The sequence below is a fragment of the Pollicipes pollicipes genome, unplaced genomic scaffold (genome assembly GCF_011947565.3).
Source record: "Pollicipes pollicipes isolate AB1234 unplaced genomic scaffold, Ppol_2.1 Scaffold_6686;HRSCAF=7923_pilon_pilon_pilon, whole genome shotgun sequence".
NCBI classification, from domain to species: domain Eukaryota; kingdom Metazoa; phylum Arthropoda; class Thecostraca; order Pollicipedomorpha; family Pollicipedidae; genus Pollicipes; species Pollicipes pollicipes.
In genome coordinates, this window is record NW_023596921.1 from 37,668,141 (window position 1) to 37,681,258 (window position 13,118).

The 13,118-nt window shown below is 55.6% G+C and overlaps 1 protein-coding gene and 1 long non-coding RNA gene across 2 annotated transcripts; one reads left to right on the forward strand and one right to left on the reverse strand.

Moving 5' to 3' along the window:
• Window positions 1-253: 253 nt before the first annotated feature.
• On the reverse strand, window positions 254-9,792 carry LOC119107739 (uncharacterized). The gene is made up of 3 exons (XR_005095264.1): window positions 9,698-9,792; window positions 7,907-8,030; window positions 254-355 (listed from the first exon to the last, which is right to left on the reverse strand). It is a non-coding gene; the product is annotated as an uncharacterized LOC119107739 (long non-coding RNA).
• A 2,127-nt stretch (window positions 9,793-11,919) lies between these two features.
• LOC119108273 (ubiquitin-conjugating enzyme E2 T-like) lies at window positions 11,920-12,855 on the forward strand. The gene is given in 5 exon segments (XM_037231851.1): window positions 11,920-11,959; window positions 11,962-12,017; window positions 12,019-12,101; window positions 12,647-12,683; window positions 12,685-12,855. Coding segments are annotated over 5 exon segments (387 nt in total).
• Window positions 12,856-13,118: the final 263 nt, after the last annotated feature.

Here is a 13,118-nt window from a genome sequence, read left to right on the forward strand (position 1 = left end):
CGATCCTCACGCCCCATCTGATGTACGCACGCCGGAATCAACCGGCCAGCGTATCCCGATCTTGAGACAAACGCATCCGAAAGACCCGCGCCAACAATCACCGTCGACGACCCTGAAGTGTGGCCAGGTACCATTTCTACAAGAGCACTTCAATCCAGTACTATCAAGTTCGGGTACAGTTCAGACCACTAGTTGCGCTGCGCGCGGCTGAGCCGCGGTCCCGCTGCGGTCCAGCGGTCCAGCTGACCTGGCGTCGACCTCGATGGAGACGCGGCCAGGCACAATCTTGAGGATCTCCTTCCCGAACAGCACGAACACGCGGTCCATAGTGGCCGACACCCGCTCCGCATCCGTCCTGAAACGAGACGTCTGCTGTTGGAGAGAACTGAAGCGGCCCGACGCACGCATGCAACGCACGCACGCACACGCAATGGCGACGAGACGCTCAAAAGGATACATCAGCCTGTGGCAAGGAAGGATACAATACAGTTATTTAAATAACGCCCAATTCCTTCACCCTCTTTAGATGTAAAATGGATGCCGTTCACCTTATGTACCCATGAACCCGGTGTCCGGCCAAAAACGCGCACAAGACGCGGCCAAAGACACACGAAGCATCTGAATCATCAAATGCTTCGTGAGTGTGCCGGCAGCTACACGAACAGTTAAGATGCTAATTGTAAGGGTGATAATGATAATGGCGCAGCAACTACCGAGACCGGCAATGGCTTTACATGGCGAATAACGGCAATGAACAAAACCGGGAATGACTTTCACGGCGAATACAAGAGCATGTTGCCTGTTTAACGGGTTAACTGGGTCGCGCCAAGCCCGCCGGCATTCCGCGCGCACAACGAAGCGTGTCGTATAGGATCATACATTGGGCGCGGCAGTGATCGACAGTGTAGAGCACGAGCTAGCTGCGGAGAGCCGGTGCAGCACGGCGTGAGCGCCACGTCCCGCGGCGGCCGGCTGCAGCGAGGCCGGCGGGACGACCGAGCCCCCCCCCCCCCCTCTGCCGTCTCCGCGGGCACCTCGGCGAGGCCGGGGACGACGCGGTGAAGCCCCGCCATGACGCGGCGCGGGAAACCCTGCGTGTCGCATGCACGCACGCATACCGCACGCATGCCGCACGCATGCGGGATGCATGCGGGAAACCGAACATGCCTGGCGAGGCATAACCCCACCAGGCCCCAGCTCCGCAGACGTCTCTACGCTTATGCGCACACCACCGGCACTACCGCCCCGGGCCCAGGCGCCGTTCCAACGTCGGGGGTGCCCGTCGGATGCGGACGGTCTGGCCGGACCTGGCCGCGTCCGCTCCGGACCGGTATCCTCACTACCTAACGCCCGTAAACCGCGCCAGGCCGGGGCGCCGGGGACGCTGCAGACGCGACGTGCACGGACACGGCGCGGTCATGGGCCGCTCCTGCAGCCGCTCTGGGGAATCTACAGACGGCAGGGAACAGGGGCTCGGGCTGACCTGGCGGCGTGCACGGACACGGCGCGGTCATGGGCCGCTCCTGCAGCCGCTCTGAGGACTGTACAGACGGCAGGGAACAGGGGTTCGAGCTGACCAGGCGGCGTGCACGGACACGGCGCGGTCATGGGCCGCTCCTGCAGCCGCTCTGGGGAATCTACAGACGGCAGGGAACAGGGGCTCGGGCTGACCAGGCGGCGTAACGGCGCCTCAAGCCCCCCATTGTTACAGATACCTCGGTCAGGGTTAGCTGGCCCTGTCCGTGACCACTTAGCGGCAGATATCATCAGCTCATAGAGCACTCATACAATAATTGACTGCATTCCTGGGTACTAAACGATACGGCCCGATCCGGGATTAACAAAGCCTCTTTTGCAGGTTGCAAGCCTCTTCCGGGATCGTGTGAATACCTGCGCCCAACTGGGATTCGTTATTAATTCGCATGATCTTAAAACCACGGCACAATGTTATATCCCGCAACGGATTTCCAGCAGGGTGGTGCGACTTCCGTGGCCGTGGATATTTACCTTCCGCAACCTCTGGCTAGGATTCAACGGCCGACCGAAGGGCCGACGAGTCGGCGGGCCTTCTCCTTCAAGGCGATGAAAAGAGGACGAAATACCACCCATTTAGACTTCACCTTACGTCGGCGTTACACTCGAAATTCAACCCACCCTCCCATACAACGCTGAATCCGTCTTTGCTCCATTTGTACGCGCAGTCTGTCCCCGAGCTGGAAAAGCCGGCAGCCTAAGTTTTTTATCGGCTGAAAAACCGCGCCCGGCGACCCAGCGCAACCGTCCGCGTGTTGCGTGTGGTCCACCGCCGGCGGTTTACGTCCCCGTCCCCAGCCGGCGGGCAAAAACGGCCGCACGGTACCAGACAACCCCGCAGCGGTCGGCTGACCTTCAGCGCTCCAGACGCCCTTGACCGGGCGGCGAGCGGGCCGGGACCGGCGCCACGGAGGCCGGAGGGAGGGGCCGCGCGGCGCGGCGCGTATCAGGCCGGAACGGGGCGTCACGCGCCGCGTCTCCGGCCGGCCCCGGGTCACGCCCGACCGGCCGGGCCCGCACGGCGCCGAGTCACGGTCACCGCCGTCTCGACCGGCCGCCCGGAGCCCACCGCCGCGCCGGAAGAGGCCGGTACACAGACGGCGTCATTGTCCGCAGTCTCCGGTCCGTCGCCGCCGGCCAGAGCTGATCAGCCGCGCCGGGCAGGGGCCGTCGGGTCGGCCGGCCGCGGCCGGTGGGCGCGGCTCCAGACGGGGTCAGCGGCGCGGCGGGATGCCGCCCGTGCAGGTCGATATCGAGCCGCCGCTCCGGTCGGCGGAGGGTCGGCTCACGTTCGGCTGGTGGCCGGCCGTGCCTGACCGGCGCCGGACCACGGACGGGGCGAACCCCGGGTCACCGGCCGCGACCAATCGTCGCGGGCCACCAGCACACAGCCAGCGCGGGTGGAGCGTTGCGCGGGCGCCCTGTACGCGAAACGCCGTGTAGACAACGCGAACGAATAATCTGCGGAGCGTTAAGACACCTGCACCCGGCGGGGAATACCCAGTTGCAGACAGACCCTTCTGCGGTGGGACAGGCCTTCCACCACTACTGCACCGCATGTTCAGTTACCACCCCTGGCCCAGAGCATGAGTCAGTCTGCCGACCACACGGACTTCGCGTTCAATCAGCAGCCAGCGTGATCGTTCAGAGCACAGAGAACAGAGAACAGAACACAGGACCGGCTCCCTGCCACCCGGTCCGTGCCGTGGCGGCGCCACGAGGCGCAGCGCCCCGTCCGGGAGAGGTCGCCGGGTCTAGACAGAGCGCGCCCGCTCGGCCGGGCACCGAGCGACGGACGGCTGCACGAGCAGCTGAGCCCCGGGAGCTGCCGCCGACAAAATGGCCTCCTAATCCGCTCCGGCCCGACCGGCACCGGCAACAGTTGGCTTCGGCCGTCGGGGCCCGTGCGTGGCTGGCGATCCCTCGCAGCCTCAGCCTCAGCCATAATCTGCGGGAGAACGTGTGCGCAGCAGCAGCGAGAACGACTGAATCGATCCAGGCCCGCCGTCCAGCGCAGTCATCTGTGTAAGCTTACAGAGCTGGGTACCGCTTTCACGTTCCTGTGTCAACGCTTGCTTTAAGAGGCGGCGTAGACGCAGGGGGCTAGAGAATTCCCCCTCCCCTCCCCCACCCCGATGGTTGGTCGGCTTCAACAGTCCAATTATCCAGCATTGTTAACTTTATCAGCTTTCCAGACACAGGCTTGCTGGAGAGCATTGCAATCAGTTGGCATTTAACTGTAAACAGATGCATACATGCACATGCAACACATTACTGCATTATGCCGTGCTAAGGCAATAAAGCGCAAGCGCCATTTTGGCCATTTTGGAGTTTTTGCACCTTCAGATTCGTAATAACGGTCCCCATCATCCTCAAAAATATAGTTGTTGTAATCGGCCCCAATCGCCCAGAATTTTGGATTTTCCTTGTCAAAAATAAACGGAAGCTACGGAACAAGTCCAATTTGCAACACAAAAGAAGCGTAAGTGCCGAGCGCGAGCTACGGTGAAAAAACGAAAGTTCTTCTTCTCCGCCGATTCAATTAATAAAAGGCGCGTGTCTGCACTCGGACTTTTTTCTCGCCGCCGTCCAGCCACAGCCTCCCACTTCCCCACCGCCGCCGGGCACTAGCGAAAGCTCGCCGCCGACCAGCCACAGCCTCCAACTTCTCCGCAGTCGTCGGGCACTAGCGGAGAACTCGCCGCCGTCTAACCACAGCCTCCCGCTTTCCTGGCGGCGTTCTGCGCCAGCGCCGCTGGTCCTGCCGATGAATTAGGCTCTAGTTTTAAGCCTTTTTCTTTTCACATCTGCATGCAGCCTGTGTGCATTAGAAGAGATGGATGTACAACATCTGGAACACTCCGACGACAAAACCTTCGCCACCGACATTAGGTAGGCCATGTTATTGGAGGATTGAGGTTCTCAAGAAGACCAACTGGTTGCTCAACCACCACCTGGATTCAGCGTCCCCGGCCCTGCCGAAGACTACCGTCGTGCATAGCCTCAAGCCCGCCGCTACTTACCAGCTGCCAACAGGTTTAGGCGTTACCGAAGGCCTCCCGCCGCTCATCGGTTGCCGCTTTCAGCGCTGTCGGTCTTGCTATGGATACTAATCCACGACAGGATGTCAGTCATGTCAGCCAGCCCAGCGACAGCGCCAGCTAATCGCGAAGATACCGGGGAATGGATAACGCTACGAAGCATTACTCTTGACTCTTATTATGCTCTTATTTATACGCTTCCGGATGGCAACGACGAAGCCATTCCCGTGTGCAAGCCGTTCTTTATGGCAGCAGTGGGCTTGAAGTTTTAACACGACCAGGTCATCCGTAACGCTTTGGCGCTGCTGAAAAGGAGGACCGAAGAGAAAGTGCAACGTCGAAGACCAAGATCGACTCGACTGCCCATCCGAAATCACCATCAAGAGTCATCGGTCGTTGGCGCACATCGGTTTAACCACACACGACACCGAGAGAGACTATCTGTCATCGAATATCACAGCAATGGCATGCAAGACTTCAACTGAAAAGCAAAGACAAATAAGCTTCGAGCGTGTTGAAGGGAGGTAACAGATGATGACTACTTGCTCCCCCCAAACGTGTCAACGAAGAATGTGAGTACTGTTCTTGTCAACTGCACAACGGGAAATCAGTGCATAAAGCCCGAAGAGCTGGCCTCGTGTACGTTGACGGGTGCGACCAGTGTCGGGAGCACACACACACATTTGGCCCGGACCAGAGAGGGTGGAGCTGACTACTGAAGACAGGCGGCCCGCGAGTGGGATGACGACAAACACGTGTGCAGTGCCGACCTAATAAAAGTAAACGTTGATCCTTATCCTTTACCACAAAAACGGTCTTCTTCATCCCCGTTTCGTTACTTGTTACGGAGTCATTTGCTACCCTCGAGAGGACAGGACAAGTAAAAAGGTCGAAGAAGTCGCCTGCAGTCCCTGGCATGTGGCAACAGCAGAATGGATGGAGAGACGTTGCCGTGACGTCCCGTGCGTTTCCCTCAGCGAACAGCGATAAAAAAGCAAAGTGACAATCTTCACGCAGACAAACCGTCAGACGCAAATTCAGGCATAGATTTCAGCCAATGTACTCAAAAACTTCCAAGGCCAAGGAGTCCGACTTTCAGGACCCTCCGGCAAGCAGCAGAGGGATACAGGCATAAGCACGACTGCGGTGTGCCATGTCGACTTCCGCGGTGTTCTAGGATGGTGCATCCGGAAAAAGCTTAACTCGCTAGTCAAGGAGGGTCTGCGCCCCTACCTTCAGGACGGTCGCTGTCTGCAGGTTCGCAAAGGGCAGTGAACATGTCTACCACTAAAAGTCTCGCCTCGAACAACAATGGAGGCGTTCAGCCTCGTGAAAATCACCCCTGACCCACAAGACCGAGAACATGGCACCAGAACGCCTGGCCTCAACACTGTAAAGATCAACAAACTGTGGGAAACCCGCTACCAGTTTCGGAGGAGGAAATGAGGTACGCGCTTCCACTTGCAGACATTCTCTTCTGGGCCGATGGGGAGAATGCTGTCCACGATGCCCAAAAGGAAGTGCAAACACCGCCCAGTTTAAAGTCTGGTCCATGAGATTGCTCTCCCCACGCCCAAGCCTATTGCTACTAGATGTGACAAGTTCAGTGGCATATAATTCGATTATGTTCCATCTACCAATACCTTGATATATCAGAAAATCGAAAAAGCTTTACCCCGAAAAGCTGCTTAAATGCACATTGCGCCTTTTTCATTTGTACGGCAGCATTCACGAACGAACCACGCCGCCATCCCCGCAGTCAAATCCCGCCGCTCTGTCGACCCACAGCTAACGGCTGTTCTTTTGGAAAGCACGGCTGCCGGTGGTTCCACATCGCTGAGGTGACCCGCGGTCTGGTGGCTGTTTCAGGGCACAGTTACACTGAACGTGGCGGCCCGGCACGCCCGGAATGCCGCCGTCCCGGGTCACGTGTCACGGATCGACCCGGCGTGCCGCTGCCGAAGGTGTCACGCCACCGACCGCACTGGCCTCGGGCGGAGACGGGACACAAACACGACAGGAATGCGCTCTGGTGCAAGGGGGACGAGTGAAACCAGGCACCCATACAGCCGCATGGCTGCACGAGCATTCAACGGCCCATCTGGACGCCTCTGCCTTGTTATCCGGGCCTATCAGCCGAGTTTGAGGGCCACTGACATGAGGGACACTGATATGCGTGTCAGATCTGAGTCGCCGGGCAGCTCAGAAGGCGCGTCTCCGCAGCTTGACTTCGCACCGTGATTTTTTTCAGAATAATGCAGCTGCTACGGCCATCATCACGTCCATATCTGACACCGATCAAAGGCGTGGCCAGCCCGGTCGGCTGCCTCCTCCGCGTCTGACCCTGGCCCGTCGGGTCACACATCCGTGGACCTGGCTTAGTCCCCGCCCGTCGGAAGACTCCGCCGCTCTCCTGGAGTGCCCCGGTCCGTGTCTGCACCGCTCCGCTGTCGCGCCAACCCGGGCAGTCATGTGGCACGTGTGGGCTATTATATTCCAGCTGGGGCAGGCAGGTGCCCGAGACGGCCGGGCGTAACGGCGGGCAGGGCGCCGTGAGCGTGGCGCAAGACGGCTCCGACGGGCAGCGAGCGGGCGCGGGGGGGATATTGAGGGAAGAGGGCCGGAGGACAACAGGAAAGAGGCGGTCCGGAAATGGAGAGAGATACAGCAAAAACGAGGGAAACGACTGAAAGAACAATTACAAACCGTGCAGCCCGACAGAAGCACGGGAGATGACGAAAAGCGCGGTGGGGGCTCAAGATAGAGGACTTGGAGGCATTTGGAGGCGGAAACAGAAAGAGAGAGAGGGGAGGGGAGGAGTGACAGGCTATACTATGGTGGTCTCCTACCGCCCGCTCTGGTCAGCCCGCTCCCCCGGTGCCGCGCGGCGCTGGTCAGTCCGCCCCCCCCCGTACCGCGTGGCGCTGGTCAGTCCGCTCCCCCGTACCGCGTGGCGCTGGTCAGCCCGCTCCCCCGTACCGCGCGGCGCTGGTCAGCCCGCTCCCCCGTACCGCGCGGCGCTGGTCAGTTCGCCGGACGGACATGATTCGAGGGCGCCAATCAGCGGCGCGCCAGCCGACGCCGACGTCCGGCCCTATCTGGCCACGTCCGCCGGTCTGCACCGCCGGCCGCCGGAAGCAGCCGACGCCGGCGGCCGGGGTCGGAGGCGGGCCGGCACATGCGGCAACGGTACGCCGAACCTCGCCACACAGACCCGACGCGCGGAGGGGCCGCCGCCTCCCGGGTGATGCACGCAGTGTATGGGTCGGCGCCCCACACGCCGCCCGAGAGCTTGCAGTCGGAAAACGACAATGCCTTCTGCCGCTACTCACTGTCCGGCGTCCTTGCCGTACTCCACCGCCTTCTCGATGAGGTTTTGGTACTGCGGCATGGACGCGGCCGCCAGGATCAGCGACGGGTTCGTTGTCGCGTCCGTCGGTTTATACTTTTTCATTGCTGTAGGACGAAGTGAGAAGACAATGGTGAGCTACAATGTATGGGGACCACATATAAGACTTTTGCCTCCTCCCCTGCTGATGCACTGACCAACTGAAGGGAAGTCGATACCAGCTTTGATGCACCAAATACGATACATGTAACATAGCTTGACACGTATCCACAATTCAGATATCTCATTTTGATTGCTCCATATCCCATGGACTAAAGAAGACCACATACTTGAATTGGCCCTACAGGTATATCATTTGTTACATGGCAGACCAGCAACCAATTTTTCAATTTCCAAACATCAGCTCAGGAAAGGCCAGATGATCAAGGGTCACATCCCACAGAGCCAATTAAAACCTTAGAGATTAAAAGCTCAGAGAATGCTGGGCTTCAGCCCTCAGGCTTTTTCCTTTACAGAATTTCCATGATACTCATCAGCACCATGCATCACTATTAGTGACATGATCTTGAGTTTGAAAGCATTGCCAGCCAAGGTACTGATTGGGTGCTATCACAGGGCAAGCCAGCAATGCACAAATGGCTTGTGGTGGGCCAATATGACAGAGTGGTGACAGGATCAACTTGCCATGGGCTTACAGAGTTGTTCAGGGTGGTGAAGGGATCAACTTGCCATGGGCTTACAGAGTTGTTTAGAGTGGTGATGGGATCAACTTGCCATGGGCTTACAGAGTTGTTTATCTAACCAATTTCACTACATGTTCCTGCCAGTTATGCCAGTGACAATGACATTAATTAGCACATCATGCCAAAAACTAAATGCTACTGACTCACAGGTGCTTATACTGTCATTGATAGGTTCAAGACCTGGATGCTGCCAGCTGACAAGTGCTGCGCCTATCAGCCATGGGTGCCAAATCTAGCAATTTCTGGGCTGGGTTTCATGAGATGCACGCGCACAACTCTTCAGCTCACGAGAAACCTGGCTTGGTGTGAAGGTTTTATTTGTCACCAGGAGGATAGCACCACACACTGAACACATATTCAATGCCTGTGAGATGACAGCATCCCTGTCTTTAATATCACTATGTGACACAGACCTACACAGCCAGGGCATAGGGAGGAAACAGCACACAATACTGATCTTTGTGGTGAAATTAATACATTTGATGCTCATAGGCAAGAAATTTTGCTGAGTGAATCAGAAGCTTGACATTGCTGGAGTGATGCTCAGCACTGAGAATGTGAATGAGAACTGAACAAGTTGAACTTCACATAACTTGTTGTGCAAAACAAGCATTCAAAGTCATATGGATGGTCTGGAAGACTGATCCCTGAGTGGTTGTGTGCCACATCATCTATAGCAATTATATATTTGCACTAAGTTGTGGTTTCTACAATTTAACTGGCAAACAATGCAACAATCTAAGTAACCATAGAACAATTAAACAGCAGAAGTTAGCATGCATCCTTGAGCCTGGGTTAATTATAATTTAACTACTTAAATTCCTACAGATAAATTATCTGCAATACATAGACCAATTGTTTTTTAGCTACCTTATGAACATAAAGGATGTGCCTTAAAAATCAATCTCAGCTTCTGAGACAAGTGCAATCGGCTTCTAATCCTTTAAGTTTGACGGCCCGTTGCAATTCAGAAGTGATACTTGGCTGGACTAGCCTAAAACAAAACAAATAAATAAACGACTACTTCTGACCTTCGAAGTCGCCAGTATCGGCGACGACCACCGTATGCCTCCTTCAGCTGGTCCAACACGCTGGCCATCTTTGCTTTCTTTGACGTGGGTTCACCTCATTCTGCCCTATATATGTTCGTGCCGGCACTTTCGACGTATCGGGAGCCGTGAGGGCGTGACGCTCACTCAAATTGCCGCACGCATTCGCAGGTTTCGCCGCCAAGGTCATTGATATTCACCAAGAGGAATATCAATATACTTTTGTAACTGAAAGACGATGACTCATGTAAATGCAATTATTGAAGAGATTAGTTGTAATTTGTTGCTCTAATAATATTTGATCAAGTTTTGAACCTGCTTGATAAAAAACTATTACAGCATATTCTTAAATCCAATAGTTTGAGTTTGATCTAATAACTCTTGAGCAGTCTGGCAGGAAGCGCAAAGGCGGCCATTTTTGGATCATTTTGTTTGGGAAATGCCGCCTTGCAGCCATCTAAAAAACGTCATACGCCCATACGACCTTGATGCTGGGCGACAAGCTAAGGTTTGTAGGGACATACATAGCGTGGTACAGATTTTCAAGAACACAGACAGAGTTATAAAAGAACAGTACGCATCGCCTTGCAACCATACAGAACCTTATGCGCCCCATACGGCCTTGATTGCAGGACAGCAAAGCAAGGGTCGCAGGTAGCTATGTTGCGTGGTACAAATGTTTAAGAACACAGACAGAAAATGTGGGCTGTGCAGATTATGGTCTGTGTGCAGGCCAGGCATGTGAGGGAAGTTGTGTCACCGTGACTTTCAGTACTGCTTGGAAAAAGGGTAACTTCCCACCCTCATTGTTCTGTTCCAGGAATACTTAAATTGGTGGTCCATAAATTGCATTGGTTGGCTTCACACCTCTCGCAACAAGCAGCCTGTCCATAAGGTAACTAAACTGGACCCGCATGTATGCTGCACAACTTACTGGTTGAGGTACCTGAAGCCCCAATAACATGCCAAGCAAGCCAGCCTCCCTTTGGGGGCATGTAGTGTGGTGTGTGTGTGTGTGTGTGTGCATGCGTGTGTGCGTGCGTGCGACCTGATTCTGTGTAGGAAATAATTGCTATCAGTACATAGGTCTTCATCTTAAGCTAAGAATATTCTGGTCTGCAAATTGGTGAACATCCCATTACAATGTTTTAAAGTGGATGTAATCCTGCCTCAAATACTGTAGTAAACTGTTCAATTTGGGACAGCTCTGATTATTCCTTCTTGCCCCCAAAGGCATGATTTTCCATCATATTTGGTACTTCTCTGAGGTCCATCACCTTTTGCCAGTTTTGTACATTGTTAAACATGTTAGGATGCTCTCAAAAGTCCAATACATTAATTTTTACCCTTACCTTTGATAGTCTTCTCCAAATAGAAACCTGTCATGGTTTACAGACTAATCAGTGATAATGGCTTAGCCTGTGTGCTAAAATGTATTGTGGATGTGGGCAAACTGTCAGTTTATTAGCCCAAATATATGACCATTGTTAATAATCTCCACTCAGGCATTCAACTTTTCTATCTCATGGATGGTATGATGCAGATGTGTGCAGATGGCTGGTACTCACTGTTTACATGCTATGAAATCTGTCATTTTTGCATGCAAAATAAACCTTTGAAATGACTACTTGCAAGCTGGAATGCTATCATCAGCTGAGATAATCATGAAAGGCAATATCTCATGGCATGATTGATGTGATAGAGAAGTGTGGTGCATGCACAGAGAATACATAGCAATGTAGAGTATCTTAGCAGGATAAGTGGCTAGGCTTGCATAACTAGGTAAATTGAGGACATCGGTCCAGGCTGCTGCGTTCAGTTTTTTAGACACATGATTATGTGAGGCCTGTCATCACCCTGCAAAAAACAAAAACAAAATAAAATGATGTGAGTTTTTTTATCCCACAAATTTTGTTTACCAACCCTACCCTGACCTACATGAGCTTCCAACTGGTTCTATCCACAGCTGCGCTAGCAAATGTTGTTATGCCTGCTGCTATGTAGCATTTCTGGCATGCCGATTTAGGACATCAGTGTGCCGCTCCCGTGACCTTGTACTGGGATGCTGAAAAATGGCAGGTCATCCCTACATGCTTGCAACTCTGATCAGTTATATCCTATTGCTTGCTGCATTTCAGCAATGACCCACTGTCCATCCCATAGACTGCACCACTGACGCCCACCTGCCGAGGCCTCCACGAACCATGCAGCAGCGGGAGGCCCGCCTGAAGAGGGAGCTGGCCATGTAGCCAGCGCGCCGCCAGCTGGCGTGTCGTGCTCAGCTGACGGCGATGACGTCCACGCGGCTTGCGGGCCACGCTGACGGGCCCCGAGGTTCTCCGTTCGAGCGCGGCACGTTTGCGCTGGACGTGGTCGTGCCGGAGAGGTGAGGGAGGGTCATCCGGCGGCCCCTGGCACCGCAGCCAGGCCCGGCGGGCGGAGGGCCGCGGGCGTGACGGTCCTGCCCAGCTGCGTAACTGCTGGCTGGAGAGTAGCCGCGCGGTGTGACTGCTGGCGTGATGGGCTAAGGCGCTTGTTCACGCAGTAGGACCAACCAGAACATACACTATGACTTGGACATGGTCACAGCACACAGTCAGGCCTAGCTGGAACATGCAGCAGACCTGGACATGCATACCATAACCCTGACCTGGACATACAGTACTACAGCACAGTGACTAACTGTGACACACAGCATGACCTGAATGTGGGCACACAGTGTGACCTAGACCTGGACCTGGACCACACAGTACACAGCACAGTGCGTTTTGTCCAGCGTGAGCTCGGGTTCGCGCGCCTGCACCAGCTCTCACTTAATAGCACCTGATGGAAGATACACCAGCATCACTGCCTGATCCGCCGCCGGCCTTCGCGCGGATGCGTCGCCAGCGCCCCTTGATGACGTCACTGACCGGTGACGGCGGTGCCCAGGTACCCGTTCGAGCCGCCGCAGATCACGTTCGCGACGCCCCGTGTACCACCCGAACGTGGCCCCGTCGGGCCGGATCTGCCTGGACGCGCTGAAGATGCCGCCGACGGGCGGCTGGCGGCCCAGCCTGCGGCTGGCCACGCTGCTCATGTCCATCCGGCTGCTGCTGGCCGAGCCGAACCCGGACGACCCGCTCATGCCGACGTGGTGAGGACGGCGGCAGGGGCAACAGGCAGCGCGGGGGTGGAGCGTGGGTGTGGGCTCCGGGACCGGGTGGTAATGGTGGGGTGAGGTGGGGTGAGGTAGAGTTTGAGTTGAGTGAGAGTTTGAGTGGTAGGGATGGTCCGTAGATCGCTGCGTGATAGGTAAGGTGGTCTCCCTGGGTGGGATGGTCCTGGGGATGGGGTGAGCTTGCTTTGTCACCATCGCAGGGTGTGATGTGAGATAGTCCCCTGCACCAGGTTTTCAATCCAA